The 23,704-nt window shown below is 49.7% G+C and overlaps 2 protein-coding genes, 1 long non-coding RNA gene and 2 other non-coding genes across 10 annotated transcripts; 2 read left to right on the forward strand and 3 right to left on the reverse strand.

Annotated features, from left to right (window-relative positions):
- The first annotated feature begins 698 nt into the window (after positions 1–698).
- Positions 699–1,792, forward strand: OST4 (oligosaccharyltransferase complex subunit 4, non-catalytic). Its single transcript, XM_036434979.2, has 3 exons — positions 699–719; positions 816–953; positions 1,561–1,792. Exon 2 carries the CDS (start codon positions 817–819, stop codon positions 928–930), a length of 114 nt encoding a protein of 37 aa, XP_036290872.1. The 5' UTR covers positions 699–719; position 816; the 3' UTR covers positions 931–953; positions 1,561–1,792.
- Positions 1,659–20,236, reverse strand: AGBL5 (AGBL carboxypeptidase 5). 6 transcript variants are annotated; one of them, XM_045580604.1, is made up of 16 exons: positions 18,659–18,769; positions 18,232–18,323; positions 17,319–17,579; positions 16,938–17,109; positions 16,388–16,551; positions 15,654–15,831; positions 15,198–15,376; positions 14,332–14,788; positions 13,477–13,646; positions 13,018–13,153; positions 12,220–12,422; positions 11,431–11,645; positions 4,783–4,938; positions 3,455–3,567; positions 2,522–2,652; positions 1,659–2,175 (listed from the first exon to the last, which is right to left on the reverse strand). In XM_045580604.1, the coding sequence occupies exons 3-16, from the start codon at positions 17,531–17,533 to the stop codon at positions 2,004–2,006; spliced, it is 2,661 nt and encodes an 886-aa protein (XP_045436560.1). In that variant the 5' UTR covers positions 17,534–17,579; positions 18,232–18,323; positions 18,659–18,769; the 3' UTR covers positions 1,659–2,003. The 6 variants fall into 6 exon arrangements, 5 of the variants coding, with proteins under 5 accessions (XP_045436560.1, XP_036290867.1, XP_036290864.1 ...); XR_004987372.2 differs by lacking the exon at positions 18,232–18,323 and adding an exon at positions 3,112–3,158 and having other exon boundaries at positions 2,033–2,175; positions 18,659–18,804; XM_036434974.2 differs by lacking the exons at positions 18,232–18,323; positions 18,659–18,769 and adding an exon at positions 20,214–20,236.
- On the forward strand, positions 18,963–22,813 carry LOC118717209. The gene is made up of 2 exons (XR_006741383.1): positions 18,963–20,478; positions 20,967–22,813. It is a non-coding gene; the product is annotated as an uncharacterized LOC118717209 (long non-coding RNA).
- TRNAA-AGC lies at positions 19,131–19,203 on the reverse strand. Its single transcript has one exon. It is a non-coding gene; the product is annotated as a tRNA-Ala (tRNA).
- On the reverse strand, positions 19,549–19,638 carry TRNAY-GUA. Its single transcript is given in 2 exon segments — positions 19,549–19,584; positions 19,602–19,638. It is a non-coding gene; the product is annotated as a tRNA-Tyr (tRNA).
- Positions 22,814–23,704: the final 891 nt, after the last annotated feature.

Below are 23,704 nucleotides of genomic sequence, written 5' to 3' on the forward strand. Positions count from 1 at the left end.
AGGTTTAGGGAGGGTCCGCCCTATTTCCGACGCCTACCTCGGGGGGGGATGGAGGTGGGAGGGAGCCAGGGTAAGGGAGGCACCGATCAGGTCGCAGGCAGGATCGTTCAAAGTGTAGGGTATGGGGCGGAAAGGCGGCTCCGAGGAGAGGAGCACCCAGTTGCCCCAGCCTTTGCTCCATTCGGCACCGCCTCTCATCCCTCACCCCACCACCCGGGCCAGGGAGGGGACCCCGAGGGCAGGGCCCAAAGGAAGCACCTGGCTGGGCCTGGCCGGGCCGGGAGCGGGTGAGCAGTATCGTGGGGGGTCGGGACAGGAAGGGGTGTCAGAGTCTAAGGTCAGGCCAAGCCTCCCGCCCAGCCCCGCTGCCGCACTCTCGCCCTAGCACCCCGCGGCTCCGGGGAGGCGGTCACAGCGCCGTTAAACACGTCCCCCGCCGCGCCAGCTGCGCCCAGCTGCGCCCCGCTGGCCTGAGGCGCGCCACCCCGCGGCCGCCCCACCCGGGCCACGCCCCTCGCGCGCCACCCCGCGGCCGCCCCACCCCAGGCCACGCCCCTTGTGAGCTCCCTGCGGGAGAGCAGGCGAGACGGCGGGGCTAGAGAGACCGACCTGACCGGAAGTGCCTGTCCTGGAACTGAGCTGGCGTAACAAACTTCCGGCTCAGATCTCCTACCTGGAGCTAGTTCCATACCGCGAGGGAACCGAGCGCAGCTGGTCAGGTGAGAGGCGGGCGGGTGACCAGGGGGCCGAGGACGGGCCCAGGTCTGGGCAGGGAGTGTGCCGGCCCCGAGGCTCAGCCCGTCTCTTCTCCGCAGGATGATTACCGACGTGCAGCTCGCCATCTTCGCCAACATGCTGGGCGTGTCGCTCTTCCTGCTTGTCGTTCTCTATCACTACGTGGCCGTCAACAATCCCAAGAAGCAGGAATGAAAGTGGCGCTTTCTCCGCCCCAGGTAACGGTCTGGGGGTGTAGCGCCCAGCCCCCGGATTGACGAGGCCTTGCCAGGGCCTGCAGGGTTCAAAACTTCAAATCAGACAGTGGGGGCCAAGCATGCTACAGTCCGCACAGAGAAGAGAGTGCCTTGCAGTGCCTTTTCCCTCCCGCCCCTTTAAACTGTTCCCTGGGGTGCGTTTCCTAGTCCCCAGATGCCCAAGTTGGGGGTATGGGTACAAGGTGGCACTGACACAGGTAGGAATTAGGGTACTGAGGATGCATCCACCAATGAGGATTTGAGCTCTTCTTCACTTAAACAGTCCTCACTTTCCCAAGATTATTTACACTTATTTAGGCAGATTTTTTTGTGTGTGTGAGTGAGGGATTGTAAAGATATAGAATTTTATTTCCATGTTCTGGGGCAAGAGACACTGATTAGGGGTTATCGGCTATAGACCCAAGTCATAGAGAAGAAATGGGGAAGGGGCTGAAGGGCTTGGAAACCAACCTTTACTGTAGGTCACAATGTAAAGGGGAGAGAGGGTGGATGGGAGTTGATTCCGGAGGACTTCTCCAGAGTAAAACTCTGCATTTTCCTTACCTCAGGTCTTTCCCCTCTTTTCTAGGGTTCCAGGACATAGTCTGAAGCAAGATGGAGGGTGTGAGGGGCCTTCACACTTCATCCCTTCTACCAATCACAGCATATAAAGCAACTACACCTGGATTTTTCCAAACAACTTTTATTTCCTCAAAGTCTTCTTTAACCCTATGGAACAAGAAGCTGCCACTGAACAGGACCCAGTATAGGGGCTGCTTTCTTTTCTACTCTCTCCCCCCGATATAAAAATATAGATTTTTGTGGTCCCAAAATCTTGTGCTGTGGAGGGAGGGAGGGGTGACACATTCCCTGCTTTGTCCTGTCTCAGGGTGGTGCTGTGATGCCTCAGCACGGTGTGACTGGCATTCCAAGGAGTTGTCGCATGGAATCAGCAGCTGAGGAAGGGGACTAGCACATTGCTCACAGTGTTCCCCATCTTGTGGCTATATCCTGGGCATGAAGGTCAAGGCATCAGACCCGGGGAGAAACAGTGAATGGGGGAGATTTAGGGACAAAACAAACCTCAGGTTGGCCCGCGGGCCCCCCGCTGTAACAAGTCCGAGACTGGGAGTCAGACAGACTACAGGAAATAGGAGAAATGGCAGGGGCAGAGTAGGGCCGTGGAGGCGTGGCCCGAGGCAGCCTGCAACAGAAAAGAGGAATTAGGGTTGTGAAAAGTGTGCCCCCCCTCTGGTCTGTTAGCCAGGAGAGAGAGGTGAGAGAGGTGGGATGGGCAAGGATAGGCACAGTATTGAGTATGTACAGTGGTCTGATGCTGGAACCTGCCAGGTCCTAACAGTTGTTTTCTTATTCACTGGAGTGAAGACTGAGGCCATGATGGGGGAAAAAACAGGTACTAGATTCCTAATGAAAGTACATTTAGTCTTTTGAGGTGTCAAAGATTCGGGAAGGAAGAAAATGATCCTGAATGGCAGAATTGGGAATGAGGGGGTAGAAACAAGAAGTGGGGTGAGGGGCAATCTGCTCACCCTGGTGCCGAGCGGGGTCCCGGCTTTGGCTCACTGCTCTCCCTGGTCCAGAGGATAGGGGATGTGGGGCCCGAAGAGCCTCTCATCCCTCTGCAAGTCGGCGGTGAGCCCCAGCCCAACCTGGGCCTAGCCTGTGGACAGGGGGTGGGCTAAGAAGCTGGGTTCTTCCGTGAATATTTGTGCTTCTAGAGTTCCCATGAGTAATGCTGTAGTTTAGCAGTCAACACAGGTACTAGGACCTTTATTTCCTAGGCACTGTCCTAGCTGAGAGGGTAATATTGGGTTCAGTCTATACCTATATACTCTGAGTCATATTTAACTAGGGGAGGCAAAAGGATCCACCATTTAACCTCCATGGCTATATCATGGCCAAGATTTGTACCAAATCAAGTACTGTGTAGAAAGCTGTTGGAGGATTGGAGATCTTTCTCAGAAACTTCTGTGCCTCAGCCCCTGCCAGACCAGCTTACGTTTCTCCCATCCATTCACCTTCTGCCTGTACCCAACTTTAGCCAACCTAGCATGGGGGTCTGGACTGAATTGGAGTTGGTGGCACAGCTGTTCCTAGGAGCAGCAATCAGATGTGTTACCTGGGGAATCCGGGACCCCTCCTGGCGGGAACTCTCCTCGGGCAGGTCTGGGCAGAAAGAGAGGAGAAACTAAGGGTGGGGGCAGACAAAGCCAAAGCTAGCAGGCTGAGGTTGGGCTTTATCTGGCAGGGACATGGGGTTGAAAGCAAGCAGGAGACCTGGCTTGAAGGGGATGGGACACTGGGCAGACAGGCACTCAGACACCAGAACAGCTCTCTTAAATGGCTGGGGGAGAGGTAAAGCAGTGCTGGGCATTTCCCCTCCTACTACCCAGATGAACAGCTGCTTGTTGGGTTCTGCCATAGTTGTTATGCTGGGGACTGGGAAGACCCAAAAATGTTACCTGTAATCGGGTCCTGATACAGGGGATCCGAGGCCCAGTTCCTAGTAGACCTTTCCCAATCACCATGACAGCCTCTGGCTTGTCCCCTGAGGACAGGAGTGAGCAGTTGCTCCCTGAGAACAAAAGAAACTTATCAGGGTAGGGGCCATGGAGAAGTGGGAACTTCTGTTAGATCAGTTTCTCAGTATTGACATTTTGGGCTAGATAATTCTTTGTGCCACTGTAGGATGTTTAGCAGCATCCCTGGCCTCTACCCATTAGATGGTGTTCTTCCTGCCCTCCCCTTTTGTAACAACCCAAAAGTTCTGCAGACATTGCCTCATGTGCAGAGGCGGTGAGGCGGTCGCCCTTGGTTAAGAAGCTTGGCATACTCTAGTCTTGTTCAGGGGTTGGAGCCGCAAATCAGAGCTTGAGTTAGTCTGAATTTATAGACCGTAAGCCTGTTCCAATCAAATGTGTGAGCATTTAAGGATCAAGTCAGCAGTACCCAAGATGGGTTGAGGAATACCCAATTGAGAAAGTTAACGGATGAGAAGCAGGCTCTGAGGGAGGTACAAGATGCTGGACTGGAGTCTTAGAAATCATTCCTACGCAGTCCTTCATACAGCTGGGTTATAACAGAGAGCAGATGGCTAAGGTTCTGTGTGCTCGATAAGGCCACACATTTGCGGTGATGGCAGGCCTATCCTTTTTTTCATTCTGCAGTTTAATGTCCAGCTCCTGGAGTCAGGGAGCTTCAATAAGTAGCAGGAAGGAAAAATCATAATGCTCCTCAACCATAAAAGTGAGGATTAAATGAGATAATGAGTTTATAGCAGTGCCTGCCACATAGTAAATGCTCAATAAATGGTAACTGCTATTTTATTATACAAAGATATTTAATAAATTCCAGCTTCCTGTACAAGGGCATGGGTGTTTGGGGTTTAGGATAATCTGGGCGATAACTGATGTCCCTGGTCTAGAGAGGCCTATATCACATCAAGCCCTAGCTGGTTTGGCTCAGTGGATAAAACATTGGCCTGCAGGAACAAAAGGTCCCAGGTCCGATTCCGATTAAGGGCATGTACCTTGGTTGCAGGCTCCTCTCCAATCAGGGCTCATGCAGGAGGCAACCAATCACATTGCTGTTTGTGTCTTTCCCTCTTTCCCTCTCTCTTCCACTCTTCCTAAAAATCAATGGAAAAAATATTCTTGAATGAGAATTAACAAAAAGCAAAAAAAAAAAGGAGGTCCAGGTCTGATGGCAAAGGAGCTGCAGGGATTTCCTCACGAGCTTGTCTACACTCTGCATGGTGAGGAAGGAAGGAGGCTGGCAGTGCAGTACCAACCGGATATGCCGAGTGAGCTGGGCAGTAGGCAGGAACCCAGGTTGCGAGAGGAGGCTGGGCTAGAAATGGCAGGCGTTGGGGGTGAGGCCAGGCTGCTTGAAGGAAGGCGATAGCCGAGTGGCTGCTGCCGCCGTCTCCTGTCCTGGCTTCGGGGCTCTGAGTGGAAGGGACACAAGCAGAGAGGGCAAGTGAGTGAGGCACTCATCCACCATCCCCGTCTCTCCTTGGTCAGAAGATGCCGGTTTCCAGACTTGCCACACCAGCGTCCCTTGTCTGAAGAAATGCAAGATGAGTAGAAAGTCCTCTAATACTTATTCCAGTTCCCAGCTAGCCCTCATGCTCACTTCTCTGGCTAACCAGCTTACCCACAGCTCATTCTTTTGGCAAAGGAATTATTGAGCTTGGCTTCTAAACAGCTTTCCTAGGTTCTCCTCTTACCTCTAACTGCTCTTCAATTAATCTTCCTGCCCCTTAAACTGTGGTGTTCCCTACCATTCTATCCTTGGTCCTCTCTTGCTCAGCATATTTTAAACTCTCAGATCTCCCTCTATCCCTTTTCTCCTGAGCTGAAGTTCTAACTGTCCACTGGACACTTTTCTGCCTGGCAAACTCCCAAACAAAATCCATTTTCTCCCACCCTTTCTTTTGTTCTCCCTGTCCTCAGGAAGATCTTGCTAGAGACCTTGTTTCATCTTTTAACTCTTCCCGCACATTTATATTTGTGTTTAACCAAATCTGGACAATTCTTCCTCCTCCTTCATTTGAATTTCTTGATTCTCTCTTGCAATTGACAGTGTCCAGATACAGGTCTTTAGAGCTCATTCAGGCTTTTGAAAAATATTCTCCACTGGCCCCCTCCTTCCTTTTTACAATCCATTCTTTATGCAGATGCCAGGAATTGTTATTCTAAAACACAGGCCTGATCAAAAAATCATTTAGGCTCTGAGAAGGGGAGATACTTTTAAAGGACACAGTCTAAACCTTGTACGCAGCATTGAAAGCTCTGCCCACTGATTCGGGTCTACTCATCCTCAGAAGGATGCCAACTGACTTGATCCTTCACATCCTCTGCTACCAACCACCCCTGAGGCTCCGAGCTGTCCGGTTCCTCTAAAATGTCTTGTCGCCTAGGGCAGCGTTTTTCAACCGCTGTTCCGCGGCACACTAGAGATGTTGCCTGGTGTGCCGTAGGTGCAGACAAGACAAGAATTTTATAATTTTTCACTATTTTGTTTACTTAATATTTCATAATAAAGTAATTATAAAATACTTTCTTTGTGTTTATTTGATTCCTATTCAAGAGAATTACTTTATATATAGTCAATATAGGCACAGAGTTAAATTTTTTAACATTTTCTAATGGTGGTGTGCCTCGTGATTTTTTTCATGAAACAAGTGTGCCTTTGCCCAAAAAAGGTTGAAAAACACTGGCCTAGCGAAACCTTGGATATCTTGTGAGTCCCATCTCAAATGTCACCTCTGTGAGACCTCCTTGACCATTACTGGTAGAATTAACTGTTCTCTTCATTGTCCTTTATTCATGTGGCTAGTAATTATTTATGGTTTCTCCCTCATTAAATAATTTAGTGCATGTAAAGGACTTAAAATAGTATCTGGCACATACAAAGAACTCAATAAATGTTTGCCAATATTCTAATTAGAACTTGAGTCCCTTGAGGGTAGGGACTTACTCTAACACTTTGTATGCTGGGTACCAAGTAGAGGCTAAGAATCAGAAACAACCAGAACTTAGGGGGCCAGGAAGAGTTGGTACAGCAATGCCAACAAGACAAAAGTCAGAGACTCAATGCCAGTCAGGTTACCTGCAACATTACCCACCACAGAGACGCAGTACAGCCCAGACCTGGGTAATCCTTTGGTTAAAACAGGGATGTCGCTATGATTTCCAAGTGACAGTGAACAGTAGGCAGAAATAACGAACGTGGTAGAGGGGGAAAGAGCCGGGTTCTAGATGGTCTGAGGGACCTCCATATACAGACGCATGGTGAAGCCCTACCCACCCCAACAAAGGATGAGAGAAAACAAGCAAGAGTGGGCAACAGCCTTTGGGACGTTTGTAGGTTCTAGTGAGGAACTGCATGAAAGTCTAAGGAGGTAGGAAGCACATAGGCAAATGATGTAAAAAAAAAAAAAATGTCAGTGTGACATGTAGGGGTCATGGGAACGATACCAAGGATACACAGGAATCCTGCCCTAAGGAGAGTTTCAGGTTAGAAGACAAGGTCTGGTTTAGGGGAGAAGGCTGATCTGGAAAGTTACGGCATTTAGACAGCATTTCACCTCATCACTTAAGACTCTTAGGACCCAGCCAGCCCTGCTGTGAATCTGGCAATGTGAGCACACAGCACTTTCTCATGTTTGGCTTTTGTCCCCACGGAGACAAGAATTACAGGGAAGAGCCCCAATTCTATTATTTCTTGGTTCTGAGGTATAGAAATGGCAGCTTAAGGCTGAGTGCAGGAGTGATCTGCAATCAGCTTTGCCTTTAGAGGTGTGGGATGATGTTTTATGGTCATCTGCTATAGGTTCCATTTTGGCAGTGGCAGGACAGTCCTGGCGCAAAGGTCTGAGAGGAAGAGCCAGACTGACCTCACTTTGTATGAATTAGGATGGATATTCTAAAGCTCCCAAGTTCTTGCCTTTTATGTGTTCAACAAATATGTGTTGATTGTTTAATAAGGGCCAGGTAGATGCTGGGTAATAAGGGGTAAATAGATATGGGGCATTTCCTGCCATCAAATAAGTTTTAACAGGAAACCTTTCTTTGCAGTAGAAAAAGTAAAGATAGTGCTAGTGCTAGAGGCATTCTTCCTGTGTCCTTTGACTCACTTCACAAAGGAACCTCCACTCTATTTAAAGACTTTAGCTTCTCTACCAAAAGCTGCCTGTCAGCTGAGCCATGGCATCAGAGGCCAGCAAAGGGTTCTATCCTGTTTCCCCGAAAATAAGACAGTGTCTTATATTAATTTTTTCTCCCAAAGTTGCGCTAGGTCTTATTTTCAGGGGATGTCTTATCTTTCCATGCACTAGGTCTTCTTTTCGGAGGATGTCTTATTTTCGGGGAAATACAGTAGTAACCTCAGGTTAAGCGTCAGAGCTGGGAGGAATGAGAGCGGTGGTGGACCATGAGCTGAAGACATAAAAAAATGCAAGTCCCTTGTCCTTGACCCCAGTGTCCTGCTGGATAGGCTGGAGGGCAGGGCGTATGTTTCAGGTATTGAGACTATTGCTTGACTCCAGGGCCGGGACCAATATGAAGCGAGTGCGGCACAATGTAAGGAGAGCCTGGCCTGACCCTGAGAACACGTGCCTTCTGTTGTGTGGCCTGGGCACCTCCCTGGCCTCCCCATCCTTGCCGTTTTTGTCAGTATGTAACCAACAGAAGCTGGTTCGCCTCGCCGCCCTCTCCCTGGCCTTCCTTTGGCCTCTGTTGCATCCGCTTTTACACCAGTATCTCGTAGACTTTCCTCACTCTACCACTGCATTAGATATCCCCATGACCTCCTGCCTCCTCTGCAGCAGCTGCTGCTAATGCTGTCTGCGCTTCTGAGCCTGGTCTGGGAAGGCGGTGCTCATGGCCTCTTTGGCAGCCAAGGTACAAGGAGGTGCCGAGGATCCTGGCACTATGGGCAAGGGCGTTGGAAGTGAAGGTTTACCCAGAGGCTCTTCTGGCCTCCTGCCCCCAGAACACTCTTGTCAACCCAAGCTGGTTACTTGTTAGCCTTCTAAAATGTCATCCCTGAAGACAGAATCTGCCAGACTGATTGGGCTGCCTGGATCTTTTCTGAAATTTCCTGGATAGCCCAATCTCAGGTTTTGTTCTAGCCAATAAGGGATAGTCACCAATTAAATGTATAGTTAAGTGTGATATGATTTCTATACATTAGAGGACATTTTCTTATAAATAACTACATAAGTGAAAAAAATCTGTCAAATCACAATCCCATTTTTTTGGGTTCGGAAAGTATAGCTGCTTTCTAGTTAGATCTCAGAAATACAGGGTCGTGTTCTTCCTGTTTCAGAAGACCAAGTCTGTCTGTGTCACAGGTCCCCGTCCCAAGACAGGGCCAGTCTACCATCCTCGGGTCACATCAGGGACTTTAAGAGATGAAGCATCAGTAAATGCCCAAGAGAACATAGGAGGCCGGATTCCTGGGATCTGACCTTTCAACCACTCACAGTATTCCTGGTTTGTTATTAGCAACCCTCTTCTTGACCCCTTTACTGTAGACATAGCTTCGTGGTTCTTACAAATATTTATTCAAGTCCCTGGGATGTCTTTTTACGCAAACCAGCTCTCTCTGCTTCTAAGCTCATTTACCTGGGGGAACACAGCGTCTCACTTGGTTTTACCTGCGCCTCTATGTGGGTGACTCCTAGATCTGACCCTGATGTCACCTTTTCTACACTTCAGTCATTTTTCTGCCTGCAGGACATCTCCACTTAGATAAACTCGCCACCTTTTCTTCCAACAATGTCTGGGTCACCATGACCTTTTTCTTTAGCTTGTAGCCCTGAAGCTCTCTCCCACCATCACGGAGGCCTGCCACTGTTTCTTATTCTCTAGACCCTGGTACAGGCGCTAGTCTTCTCATGCATAACCCACTCCAAGGACCCATGTCCTCTGCCACAGTTCAGATAGCTCTCTTAACCTAAGCCTCTTATTCCCACCATTCTCAGAAGCAGCACATATGTCCATATATGTCTCATTTACACCTAATCTTTGTTTTCAAGACATTCTTCTTCCTCCCACCCCTCTTCACCTGACTCCCATGGTAAAAGGTTTGGCCCTTGGAGCCAGCTAGGACACTTGCTTTTTGTCCTCTCTATGCAGCAGCCCTGTTCTGGCTATCATTCTCATCTCTGGAATGTTTTTGTCAAACCATATACCAACTCCCATTCTTCAAAACCACTTCTCAACTAAACATTCCTTGGCTAATTACCCTCTTGTTTACCTATGACAGTAGCTCCCCAAGATCCCTGTATGTTTACAATGTGTGTGTGCTTTTATGTTGTGTTTACTGTCCTGTGTCTCTATTAAATTTCAAATCAGCTAACTAAAAATTACTTTGTACTGACTGAGAAACCAGTTCTTGTCCCTCACTCAAGGAGTTCAATACAGCACTCTGCATTGGAGGGATCAGGGAGGATGTTTGAAACTCCAAGCATCCTCCAGTGAGGACCTAGATTAGGCTCTTTACTATTTCCCTCTTGTGGAAAGAGAAGAATTTATAATGCTGATATTCCTTCCTACGAACTATGAGTTAAGAGAAAAAGAAATCAGAAGAAAGATGGGAAACTCAAGTATACTAGGGCATGGAAAAGCATGTGTGAATACCTGCCACTAAGTAGCTGTGCAATTTTGGATAAGTCACTCTTAAACAGCCTTAGTTTCCTCATCAGAAAAATAGAAATGCCATCCATCCCGCTGGGCCTCATAAGTATTAAATGAAATCTTGTGATACTGTTTGTTCACTGTTTGTTATTTAAATATAAGGCATTTTATTACTTTAATACTCCCTTTCAAACACAGTACACAAAAGTGCTCTTTCCAATGAAGACAGAATCTCAAAGAATGGGACTTGGAATATACGCAGAGGTAACGATGATGCATGCCCGGGATCGAACACGGTACGGTCAAAGCTGGGAAAGGCCCATTGCTCTCCTTCGGCTACTCTAACTAGGGCAGTCAGATGCCCACAGCAATGACCCAGTGCATGTTTCTAGTCTGCACCGAAGCTTTGATGCAAGCCGAATAGCGGGGAAATGCTAACAAGGCTGAGTGTGGCTTGGAGACCAGCAAAGCTCTTAGCTCCAGCTTATAAGCCTCCATACTCTGGCAATACTTCTGTAGCCCAGAAGCCACATACAATATACCCGTGGTTTTGTGCACTTCCAGAAGTGGCACTGCAAGTCTCCCTACCACAGCCTGGCCACGCCCAAGGAATGGCTCCACAGGACTTTCCTCTTCTTTTTCCCTCAAGGCCCTCTGCTTCTGGTGTACATCCTGACCCAGAATCTCGCCTTAGCAGGCAGGGTCTCATCAGGCCAAACTTCGGGCATTGAGGCAAAGCTAAGCAATTGTGACCACTGCTGGAAGGGGCTACACTGCTGCTTTGTGAGCCTACAACAGGATCTGTCTGCAGTCCACTTTTCTTTGGAAACGTTAGAATCCTTCTGAGAACTTTCTGAATAGGCTCTGAAGCCAGGAATAATTTCAGCTCATAGGACCTTAGATAGGATTCTTCATCACTTCACAGTGCTGCAATTTGGATCGTGAGGCATTTCCTTATACTGCCTCCAAGGCAGCTTGACACTGTCCTTGAAGTGGAGGCTCCATGTCTGTACGGCCTTGCTTCAGCCAGCGTGTCATCCTTACACACTCCCCTGCCTCCCAGCAGGTGAAGCACAACCCCCGGGACACCGCCTCTGCCACACAATACCGCTTGGAGCTCATGCCGCAGGGAACACCAAGGTCACAGGAGAGGCTGCAGATTCTGCTATAAACTAATTTTATTGATTCACTTCCTTGGTCCCAGTCCAAGTGTATATCTTCAAGCTCTCACTTCCCCCAACAATGCCCCAAACAGCTAAACACCTGTTGCAGGGGCTCCCAGACTAGCTTACCTCTCACGGGGCCCAGCACCCGGTGGCTGACCTTTTGGGTGCTGGAGCCCAGGCCCGGCAGTCCTGCAGACCGACTGCCATGGAAAGGAAAGCTGGGGGAGCTCTTCGTCTGTGGAGAGTTTTGTTGGCTGGTGAGGCCGCCGCCAGTACTTGTGCCAGTGCTAAAACTTCGTACGCGGCTCAAGGTATTTTCAGAGCAGGAAACAGGCAATCCGCTGCAAAGAAGCAGATGCCAGTCAACCGTGATTCAGGAAGGTTGTGTCCCAAGTCTTTCCCCAAGGTCGATGCTCATTAAAACTTCACCTCTGGGGTGAAAACGCGTAGGGACTCATTCACAGGGAAAGGGAGGAATTCTTTGGCTGACTGGGGCATCTAAGAATGCCTAGTGCCCTTGTTCACACACATGCTCCTGCAGAAAATACATCAGGAGCCAGAGGGGCCATTCCTGGGCATCTTAAACCTGCGTGAATTCCTCATTGCCTTGGTGCTGGCCTTTGGACCCCTCAACCAGTTACAACACTGGAAGCTGAGCCCTGCCCCCACCCCAATTATATTTGACTTTGTGTAGGGCTCTGATTCCCAATACCTAGGAAGCATGTAGCTCCCGGTAAAAAGGAAGAGGATCCATTCTCGAAAAATGAGCTGATGTTACGCATTTTAATTATCCCTGAAAATATTTACCGTGTGGTCCTTTTAGAAGTAGGAAAGGAACACAGACCCCTGGGAATTCCTCGCTCGAGAACTCTACTTCACTCTCATACTCTCCCCCTTCCACCCTGCTGGTCTTACTTGTTAGTTTTGGGTAGAGTTCGAGAGCCTCTCTTCTTGATGACACCCAAGTTCGCAGAGCTGCTCGGACCTCGAATGCTACGCACGTGTTTTAGCATCCAGGCCCGGAGGTTCGTGAGGCTGCTGTGCTCGGACAGCACGATCCGGGGCCATGGATTGCATTCGGCCATGTCCAGAGCTGCGATGGCCATAGCTCGTCCCACCTGTGGGGGAATCGTTTGGCTCAGTGTCTCGGTCTTCCAGCCAAGGCTGCTGTGTTGGGGGGGTGGGGGGAGTGCACAGCACAGAGGAAGGCCAGACCTCAGATTTGTTCAATGGGGGCTCCAATCTCTGTGCCCAGGCTGTTTATTGAGAGTGCACTTAGAGCTGCTCCCTAAACTGTTCATTTGGGGCCCTCATCCATCATGAGTTGGGACAGGTGTGCTTTCTGGCAGGCACCAGGAAGGGTTTCTCCCAGCAGAAGGTGCTTGGATCTCTTCCATAACCAACAACCCTTCTACTCCTCTTGTGCCCTAGGACACCAGGGATCATCAAGATCACAGCAGCACGGGCTTTTAGCCCAGGGGTGAACTAACCCGATATGAGGACAAGCTCAGAGGCAAAGAATCTGACTTAGATGTGCGAGGGGAGTCAGAAAGAGAGCCCATCCATCCTCTCAACACCATAACAGTCAGAGACCTGCTCCTGTTAACTGAGGGAAAGAGCCTCTCCTTAGAGGAGCTTAGAGTCAGGCAGCAGGAGAGAAGGCCTTCCCAGACTTTGAGGTTCTCCTGTCCCCCCTTATCCCTGTGTTCATACCTGCTCAAACAGCTCCACAGTGTATCTGGAGGGGAAAGCCGGCGGGGGTGGGGGGCTGGCACGCCCGTTGTCATGGCAGGCGGCAGGGATGCTGTTTACTGAGCGTCCAGTGTTGTAGTTGCATTCAAGTGTGTAGCTAAGACACAGAGACCTTCATCAGTGTCCTGCCTGGACAGAATCAGGACAGAACTATGGGGGACAGCCTAGTAGTCTGAGAAGGTAATCACTTGGGGGGGAAATGGACACAAATAGAAAGACCCAATTCCTAGACACAAGCAACAGACCTCCGCACTATATCACATACACAAGAAGTCCCAAAAAGGTAGACTCTCAGACTAATGCTAGTTGTGAACTTGCCTTTTCAAAAGACTTGGGCCGTCCCCTGCCATGCAAACCCCCTGAGTATTGCTTTTTTTTAAGGAAGTTACTTCATCTACCGTATCCCAGTTTCCACCCAACCTGTGGATGATCCCTGAGGCTTTGTAGATTGCAACCCGGCCGCTTCCCTCCTTAGACTGGCCATCTCTGCGGTCTCGGGCATACATGTTCTTCTCTGAGAAATTACAGCCCTGGAAGTCGAAGTGGGCTGAGTTCAAGGAGATGAGCTTTGGATAAAGCATATTTTCTACCTGTTTGGGGAGGAAAAAGGCAACTCAGAGACAGAAGGAAAGCTTGAGGGCAAGGAAGACATGGCAAGCATGGGGCCATGTGACTAAGATACCTGCACAACCATCAGACAGCGTTTCTTGAATTCTCACGGAACGTTTGACATTATTTCCAGCTGTTGGAAAGGTGCAGTTCTACCTTTTTAAGCTCTTAGATTCTGCTCTTCAATAATGCAAAATTTTCCTTTCCCCCTGGTTTACCCAACTCTAGTAAAGAATATGATGCCAACAGTTTGACCCTCTTTTAGGGTCATGATGTAACAGGCCCCAGTGTCATCCCTTCTTGGCCTTTTGAAGCTGTAGTCCACCCTCAGAAGTAGTCCACTTTGTGTGTGTGTGTGTGTTTAATATATTTTTATTGATTTCAGAGAGGGAGAGGGAGAGAGATAAAAACATCAATGAGAATCACTGATCGGCTGCCACCTGCACATCCCCTAATGGGGATCGAGCGGGCAACCTGGACATGTGCCCTGACTGGAATCCAACCCAGGACCCTTCAGTCTGAAGGCAGAAGTTCTATCCACTGAGCCAAACTGGCTAGGGTGGTAGTCCACCTTTTGTAGCCACAGGCTTTCCTGACCTGACAGAAGGTCATCTTCCCTAACCTGCAACACCTCCCACACTCACATGACATTCGGTGGACTCCTACCTGGGTGGTCTCGTCACTAAAGCTGTTTCCATACATGAAGCAGCCCCTTTTGGAAGCATGTCCGTGTAGGTCCACATAGTAAGCCACACCACTCTCTTTGGGGGGGATGGTGTCGGGGGCTGGCTCCTCAGCCTCCGTGGACGGTGGGGGCATAATCCACACACTGCTGGCCTTCTGTTCTGCAAGCTCAGTCTGTATCCAGGGCTCAGGGTTATCCCCAGCACACGAGTGCCCAAGGTGAGGTTCCATTTGGAGATTGGTGGCTTTCTCAAAGTCAGAAAGCGGGGCATCAGGATGGAGACAAGGATTGTGCTGTTGTGCAGAGGGATTCTGAGAGTTCAGACGGGAGTGCACATGGTGGTAGAGAAGCACAGCTTTAGCCCCGTAGATGGCCGGGTGCAGGACTGCATCAGGCTTCAGGTACTGACGGTTCAGGTTCACTCCACGCGAGTCTGTGCTGTAGGAAAACAAGGGCTGAGGCAGAGTCCAGAGAGTGGACCAGCAAGGCAGACACTAGAGTAGATGAAAAAAAGACTATGGGAGAATGACTTGTACAAGGAGAGGCTGAAGTTGCATCAGGAAAGGAAGAACTGAGGATAGGGGCTCTCCTTAATCTGCTGTCACTCCTGCAGACACCTAGGATAGCTCTCAGGTGAACTTGCAGTTATTCTAGCTCTGCTCCTTCCAGAGTGCTAGGAGATAAGATCCCATTCCTTCTCAGGCCCCTGGATGATTAGACGGGCTTGCCCGTACTCGGGTGCGAGAGGGTGGGGAGTACAGGAAGAGGCAGAGAGAGGCTGACAGTGTCTCACTGAGCTGCAGGGCGTGAGGGGGCGAAACAACCCAGAGAAGTCAGGGAGGCTTACCGGTAATGGCCCCGGACCACACCATCGGGGTTCAACATGGGAATCAGCTTAAAGACAAAGAGGCGACGTAGGGCTTGGGCCCGGGGATCATCAGGTCGAAGGATGAAGTCCAAAAAGCCATTGAAGACAAAGCTAGATGGCGTCTCTCCAGGGTGTACCCTACTGCTCAAGAAGAATATCTGATACAGAGAGAGCAGCCGTTAGGTCAGTTACCCTATAGTTCAATTGGAGCAGTACTTGGGGGGAGGGGGGGGGAGGGCTGTGGGGAAGGGGATGAGGCAGGAAAGGAGAGCCACTGGATTTCCAGCTGCTGCAGTGGAGTGGGAGCTGTCGCCCTTGCCTCCGAATGCAGGCTGAGCCTGTGGTGAAGATGCCCAGTGATAACGTGGCTGGGGCTCTCAACAGTGCCTGCACTAGGCATGGTCAGGGTCTTGCCTTTATACTATTCCCACTCACCCTCTTGCCTGTGAAACGGAATGGTCGGGGGGTGCTGATATCAGGAAATAGCTGCTCTAGACGGGGCTCTCGTTCTTCTTCAAGCCCATGGCAGGAACTGATCGTTAGCAGATCTACACGAAGTCCATCCAGAGAATAGCAAAGGATCTCCCGGTGGTAATAGATGGTATCCAGAGAGCTGTAGGTATACACACCATCAAGCCATTAGAAGTCCCTAAAGTCCTAGCAAGAGGTGGGCCTTGTCAGGAGCCCAGGATCTGCAGGATCTGGTACTTCACCCTGCCTTGGGGACCTTACAGTCCCTCCTAGTGTTTCAGGGGGCTGAGGATTTGGGCGGGTCTGCCAGAAAGCAGAGTACGGGATAGGATGAACTTGTTTTCCCCTGTTTATGGCTCCCTAGGATAGATTAGTTAGCATTGACAAAGAGCTGCCCTCAGTTGGGACAGAAAGAAAAAAAAAAAAAAAAAAGTGTGCTGACTAAATCCTGGATAACTGATGGGAGCTGGGGTATTAAGGGCTTGAACTGCACAGGGGGGTGAGTGAGTGTAGGTGGAGGTATGCTGAAATCAAGGTTACACAGTAATATATTTGTCAAAGGTACCCCAAATCCCACATTCTGTACTGAGAAAAGAACTGATGAAGTTTTGGTTCAGGGTCTTAGGGCAAGTCCCAGAGGGAGCAGAGTTGCTGTGTGGCCCAGGACTGTGTGGCAGGAGTAGGAATGGGGTTGGCACCTGTTTTTGGTAGGGTGGTTCTCCAGAAAGCGCTGGTCTAGCTGGGTTAACAAATCCTGGCAGTCACTGTAGGAGAAGGGGTAGCAGAAGGCGAAGAAGGTGGTGGCCCCACGGCCCTCCAGGAAACGGTGAACAAAGGATAACACAAACTGTGTTTCTGTCATCTGAGGAGCAGAGGAAGAGGAGGGGCAACATGCCATGGCTGTCTGAACGAAGACCCTCGTGGAGTCACCGGGCGCTGACCTCACCCCCTTAACACATTTACCAACTTCCCTCTCTTCACATTTACACACACACACACACACACCCACACACACACCCACATACACACTCAGAAAGTCCCTCTGAGACTGTCCACATGGCAGGCAGCTTCGTTGGGGCTCCCTGAGGCAGGGGCTTCTCTGAGACTCCTACTAGTGCTGCAGGGAAAGCAGGTACCAAGACCCAGTGTCCTGCCTGCTCAGTGCTCTGTGCTAAAGGTAGCTCCTGCTCCTCCCCCTCCTCTGCTCTCAGCACCCAGGTCTGTCTTTCCGCCTTGTGATGAACTTACCTCAAAGGTCGGCCGGTCACGAATGCGTTCCCAGCGTGGCCGGCTGGGCAGTGTGCGCACAAAGGGGGCCATGCCCTGGGAATACAGCTTGCTTTGCTTGTTCATGTTCATAATATTGATCTTGATGAGTTTCCCTGGTGATCCTCCCCGGACGCTGAAGTAAAACCATGACCTGAAGGCCAGAGTAGGAGAGGCTGGTCATTACATAGAGGGGGCTGGAGAGGGGTAGTAGTAAGGAGGAGAGAGGGAGGAGGGGTCGGGAGAGAAGGAAGGGTAGTCTGCTGGTATGAATTGCAAGTCAAAGGGTTAACGAAGCATGGGCTTGGGGACAAGGACGCCCCTCTCTTTTCTCTCTTCCACCCTCCATTCGTTTCCTCTTACCTGTTCCCATTCTCATATTCTGTTTCAGCACAGTCTGGCCGGGTCCACACGTTGAACTCGTAGTCAGGGGAAGAGGCAGTGCTGCTGGTCGGGGGTAAGACGCCCCCTGCCACTCCCTCCAGGTCACTGGACACAGACTCCACTTTCTCCACATGGGCGAGGTTCCCGGAATCAAATCGAGAACTGAACAGCAGTCCCCCACAGCGCAGCTCCATGGCGGGGCTGGGGAAGCATCCTCCTGCTCCACTCTGGCCCTGAGAGCTGAAGAAAAAGGGGGATTGGGTTAGGGAGAGCGAGGAAAAATGTTTTTTTGTTTGTTTGTTTTTTTGTGGGAGGTATCTACAGATAAATGAGCATTACAAAGTAAGAGGCTTCCTCCCTTCAGAAAAGACAGGAGTGACCTTCCATGAAAGGCCAACAAAAAGCAGCCTTCTGGCCTCACGCCAAGAATTATAACTGACCTAAAGGGACTCCATCTTACTGCAGGCTGGCCATTCCAAAAGGAAACACTCAACCGCTTGCCTAGGTTGAGAAATACTAAGAAATACTAAACTCTAAGCTTCTTCACAGCCCGAAGATTAGAGAATATAATCAGAGAGGTGGGATTGCCCAAACCTAGCCGAGATACACCTGCGGCAACACTTGGCCATCTTGCAAAATGGGCCCAGATCGGCGCCCACTGGCCAGCCACGCAGAGTGGGAAGCACAAAGTTTCTAAGTTTCCGTGGGCAGCTTCCTGTCTCCACTCCCCTGTCCTCACAAGTACTGACCAGGCACCCTCCTGTTGCTCCACCGAGCCCTGCAAGGGCCGGCTCTTCCTTTTCGTCATTACCCTTTGCCTGCCTTGGAAGAAAACTGGGAAAGTGTGGCCTCTGCCAAGCCGAAGGGCACGGGGCAGAAGCCGCTCGCTCACCTAGAGGCTCAGCTCAGTTCCAACTAGGGCACGGATCTGTTTCCACCCTCAGCCCTGCAAGCCCGGGAGTCCCCAACAGGCTCCTCTGGTAGCTGAGGGTGAATAATGGGTGTTGTTAGTAGCCCTAAAAAAGTGGCCGGTAGACAGCCATTGGGGGGCGGGGGGTGGCTTCACCACCCTGGACCCTGGAGGACCGGGACTGCCGTGGGCGGGGTGAGGCTGGTCGCAGGAAGGGGGCACCGCAGGCTCCAGGGGAGGGAGCGCGGGGGCCGGGAAAGGAGGCGGAGGGGAGGCCGCCGGGTGGGGGTGGGGCCGGGAGCCCGGGCTGAGGGGCGGGGTGGGTTCCAGAGGCGCTCGGGGCTGAGGGGGCTCGGGAGGGGGCGGCGCCGGGGCGGGCGGGGCCCGCACTCCGCGCACAGCCCTTCACCTCTCTCTGGGCCGGCGATCGCGCTCCCTTTCCCGCTAGCGAGGCGCCACCTCGGGCCCCGGCACCCAGGACCCAAACAAAACCGAGCGCCGTGGTGCCGGGACCCCGCTCTGCCAGGAAACAAGAAGTCTCTCGCCTATTGGTCGCGGGGACGGCTGGCGACCCGCCCAGTAAAGCCCGCTGCCATTGGCCGGTGCGCGGGGGGCCTCGGGCGCGCGGCCCGGGAGCCGGTGCCGTTTGGGGCTGAGCCCCCGCCGGGCGGAAGGTGCCGCGAGCGTTTTCTCGGAAGCTAGCCAACGGCCTGCCTGCCGGCAGGAGGGGACGAAGTAACCGAGTAGTAAACTGAAAAGACTTACGTTAAAAACAAAGGGGCAATGTCCGAGAGTAATCATCGCCGGCCGCGCTTCTCTTGGCTGTTACAGACAGCCCTGAGCCGGCTCCCGCTCCCCGCTCGGGAAGGGCAAAAACAGAGTGGAGGATGCGGGCATCGATCCCGCTACCTCTCGCATGCTAAGCGAGCGCTCTACCATTTGAGCTAATCCCCCGGCTGTGGCTGCCTCTCTTCCAGTTACCTTACAGGTTGTTACAAGATGTCTGCCGACCAATGAAAAACCAAAATTCAGGACATTTATTTTTGCAGCCGAGTATAATGGAACCATAGGCAAATTCTTAAAAGGTAGAAATAACTACACGTAAGCAATAGTAAGAAGATCTTAAATAAAGCATCGAATATATCTGCATTTAACCCACAAAAGAGTACTTAGACTCTACATACCTTGACCAACTGCACACGTTTTACAGAACATCGCAGTGCTCAGGAATTCAGTCTGCCTTCAAATAAAACTCCCCACGCACCCAAGTTTGGTGGAGGTTAAAAAGGTTGTACGAAGTCCTTCGAGCCGGAATCGAACCAGCGACCTAAGGATTGCCACAGACTCATCCACTACAGTCCTCCGCTCTACCAACTGAGCTATCGAAGGCCCCGCTGCTTCCAGCGCCCGCAGATTGCTCTCTAATGCTTACCGAGGCCTCGCTACGCCAGGACCTCAGAGCTTGCTAGAGGCCTGGACTCCACTTACTATAGAAGCTCGCCCGGGCCGAGCCCCTCCAGGCTACACAGAACAGAGAAAGGCAGAGACCTGTGAGAGCAACGGACCCACCTCCCAGCCCCGGATGGAGGAAACACGGGCAATGCACTTCCCTTCCGTTTTCCAGCTTTCTACCAAACAATGCGCCCCCTCCCGCCGCCCCTCCCGGTGGCTCCCATAGGACTGCAGACGCTTGGAGACCCCGCTCGCGACCCCGGCCAGCGTGTTCCGGACAGCATGGCCCCGCGGGGCCAGCACCCTCGCACGCTCTACAATTGCAACGCGCACACCCCGTTCGCCCGGCCGACGGCTTGCTTTTTGCTATTTCTGCTCCCCATTCCCCTTAGATTTATCCGGGGGACGCCAATAAAATCCTACTGCTCCCCTGGTGTGAGGTGCATTGATTCCGACAATGAACCAACGTTTTGTCGGCCATTCATCCCGACCAGGGCAAGTAATATACAAACCACAGAGCGGCTCGAGGTTTGCAGGGCGGCGCGGGTTCAGCTGCCCCGAACCCCGCGAGGGGGGCTGGCGGGCGGGGCCGCGGAGGGGGCTCCGGGCTCGGCCACGTCCGTCGGCCCCGCCCCTGCCGGTCTCACCTTCCCTCCCTCCGGGGCGGGCAAAGCCAGCCCACAATCCTGTGCCCACCGGGAGCTTCGGGGGTTTAAAAACAAGCCTCAAGACTAAAGCCCAGCTCTCCCGCGAATCCTGGCTTCGTCGTGTGATGGGGTGGGTGTGCGGGAAGACCTGACCCCCCATTTACAGCTCTGCCCGTGCAACCTGGTGACGACCGCAGGCCCCTTACCGCCCCGACGTTTTGTGGGTTCTCGTGAGCGGTGCTTCTAAATCCGAGGTCCGAGGTCGTTGCTTTGCGCCCACCCACAAAGCAGGATGTTAGCATCTTGATTTTCACTTTGCTCTGTTGCTGTGAATGGTACCATTGGTTTCCGAGCGTTAGCTTGGGGTGTTTAGCACTCTCTTTGGGGGGTTGCTGCCTCCAAAGGGGGAGGGGAGAGGGTAGACTGGGAAGCAGACATTTATTTTGTTATTTGTGTGTGTGTGTGTGGGGGGAGGGGTGTGCGGGGGGAGAGAGGGCCGAAACTCAGATAACACAATTAATTTTAAAGTATGAACAACTCAGTGGCATTTAATGTATTCACACTGTTGTGCAAAGTACCGCCTCTCTCTAGTTTCAAAACTTTTTGTTTAATCACCAGGCTTGGAAGAACAACTCCTACCCTTTTAAGCAATGACTCCCAAGCAAGCACCAACCCCTGGCAACCACTCACCAGCTTTCTGACTGTATGGGTTTGCCCATTCTGGAGATTTCACGGGAAAGAAGTCACAAAACATGTGACCTTTTGTGTCTCATTTCTTTCACTTATAATGTTTTTGGGACTCATCCAAGTTGTAGCCTGTGTTAGTACTTGCTTTTTATGGTGAATACCATTCCCTTGTATGGATATACCCTTTATCCATTCAGCTGTCGTGTTTTTGTTGTTGTTTTTCATTCATCTGTTTTGATGGACATTTGGATTATTTCCACCTTTTGGCTTTTATGAATAATGGTTTTATAAACATTCATGAAGAAATTTGTGTGAATATATGCTTTCATTTCTCTTGGTTATATACTCAGGAGTGGAATTCTGGGTTTTATGGTAACTATATGTTTAACTCTTTGAAGAATTGTCAAACTGTTCCCATAGTGTCTCAATCACTTTACATCCCCTCCAGCAATGTAGGAGGGTCTCATCCTTGTCAACACTTATTTTCCGTTTTTATTATAGGCAATATTTCAATAAATTAAGCTCAATTAATTAAAAACATTTTCTCGTATCATTATAGATGTTTTGGAATTATTTGAAAAGCCATTTCCCAACCTTTGGTTTTACCACATTTTTAAAAAATATTCATCTTACTGTCAGACACAGTTTATATCCAAATTTTTATTATTAATACTGCTACAATAAATGTTCTGGAATATAAATCTTTGTCCATGCTTCGGCTTACTTTTTTTACTCTTCAGAATGTGTATACTTGTTAATCTTTTATTATTTTTACATAGTTTGGAATCTCACATGATTTTGATAACTCTTTCAGAATTATGCAAAAAGCCAGAATATATTTTTAGGAGTGTAACTACTTGGTAAAATAGTATGAAAGTTTTAAACTTTTTGATAAATATTACCAAATTACTTCCCAGAAACAGTATACCACTTTCTACCACAGCATTTACTGAATATATTATCATTAACAATAATTCATCAATGTGATATACAAAAGTGTATCTCATTTTAAATTTGCACTTTTTAACCAATGAAATGACTTCTTTTAAGTCTATGGTTCATTTGCATTTTTTATTAATTATGTCTTTTGTTCATCTTTTTATTATTGTTTAGTGCTTTCTTGATTTGCAAGTGTTCTTTAACATTAGGATGTGTTTATGATATGCTCAATAAGGAAATAGAGGCCTTGATCAACACAGCAACTGGACCTCACAGACACAGGACATACCCCCAACAGCATCAGAACACATTTTTCTCATGCACACACAGAACATTCTCCGGGATAGCTCACATTAGGCAATCTCAACAAACTTTAAAAAGATTGAAATAATTCAAAGTACGACTGAACTACAAACTTTGGATGATAGTGATGTATCATAGTAGGTTCACTGGTGTTAACAGTGTTAGAGGCTGTGCAAGTGTACAGGCAAGGGCTATGTATTTTTTGCTCAACTTTAATGTGAATGTAAAACTGCTCTAAAAATGTCAATTAAAAATGTAATAACTGGTATGCTAACACAGTAAAAAAAAATTATACCAAAGCATATTAAAAAATGTGTCTGAATTCAATTATTTTACTCATAGGCAGAATATTCAATATTCAATAAATATTCACTCATACCCTGAACAATGGAAGCTTCCCTGTCCCCTCAAATTTCTTCTTCTACCTCAAGTGTGGGGCAATGAAAAATACTCAGTAAAATGGAACACCATGGGGAAGGGCCAAGTCCTTTATCCCCCTCAAGTCCTTTTGGGAGCAGAACCATGAAGAAAATTTTTAAAAAGTTAGATCACTTAAGTGTTCACTTAAATTCAAACTCACGAGATAAGACAGCATTAAAATGCTGAGGTCATCCAACCACTGAAATCTCAGTGTAACTGACAACTGGGTCAGGGAAGGCACATCCCTCTCTGTGGGCGACTCCACCTCAAGGTGGTGGCATCTGAGAATGGGCCAGCAGGCGTGAGACCAGTGTTATCTGCCTGGCAAGATCATCTACCCATAGTAAATTGGGCAGGTCCATCAAGTTGGCCTGCTCTAAAGCGGTAGAGTGGGTACAGATAACCAGAGGAATGTGGAAACATATAAAGATGTGTTTCAAGCGAGTCTTGTGATGTAATTTGCAGGTCAACACAATTTGTAATAACTGTAGTAAGAGAGCCATATTTAAGCTGCCCTTCAGCTCTATGGCACATTATCTATAGAACTCCAACTGTGTGTGAAAAGTAGTTACAATGTCTAGATGTGGCCCCCTGAGGCTTCAGATTCTGTTCTAATAACACAAACAGTCCCTGCCCACCTGTCAGCACCATTGTGCTTGCTCCACTAGTCCGCACTGGTTCAACTCACTGACAGACTACCGTAACTGCATTAGTCTCACCTAATGCAGTTTCAAAACAAGCTGTAGGGGAGGGGCACTGCCCACTCACAATTTTGGATTAATTTGTTGACAGTTCTGCAAAATGAAACATCTGGCTATCTGGTTTAGCACTAATGGACAGCAGGTAAAACAGCTGGACTACTCCCTTGACACAGGAAGAATTTTGGGCAATTCCAATATTGGGTCAACCAACATCTATCAAAGCCAATTCAGGTGTTAGTGTCCTTGTGAGAGGCTGTGGATACCTCAGTTGACCTAAGTTGAAGGGATATGTTGCACCCCAAGATC

This window comes from Pipistrellus kuhlii, unplaced genomic scaffold, assembly GCF_014108245.1.
Source record: "Pipistrellus kuhlii isolate mPipKuh1 unplaced genomic scaffold, mPipKuh1.p scaffold_m20_p_13, whole genome shotgun sequence".
Taxonomy (NCBI): Eukaryota; Metazoa; Chordata; class Mammalia; order Chiroptera; family Vespertilionidae; genus Pipistrellus; species Pipistrellus kuhlii.

Bases quoted from the DNA above. Each gene is read 5' to 3' on its own strand.
- OST4 (XM_036434979.2), top strand. From the start codon at position 817: ATGATTACCGACGTGCAGCTCGCCATCTTCGCCAACATGCTGGGCGTG.
- AGBL5 (XM_036434974.2), bottom strand. From the start codon at position 17,533: ATGGAGCTGCGCTGTGGGGGACTGCTGTTCAGTTCTCGATTTGATTCC. The intron at 13,154-13,476 runs GTTGGGTGGAAA...TCTGTGTCTTAG, and splicing joins GCCTCAGGGATCATCCACAG to CTACACACTTGAATGCAACT. The intron at 4,939-11,430 runs GTAAGCTAGTCT...CCTTCCACTCAG, and splicing joins GGTGCTGGGCCCCGTGAGAG to AGCCCCGAAGCCAGGACAGG.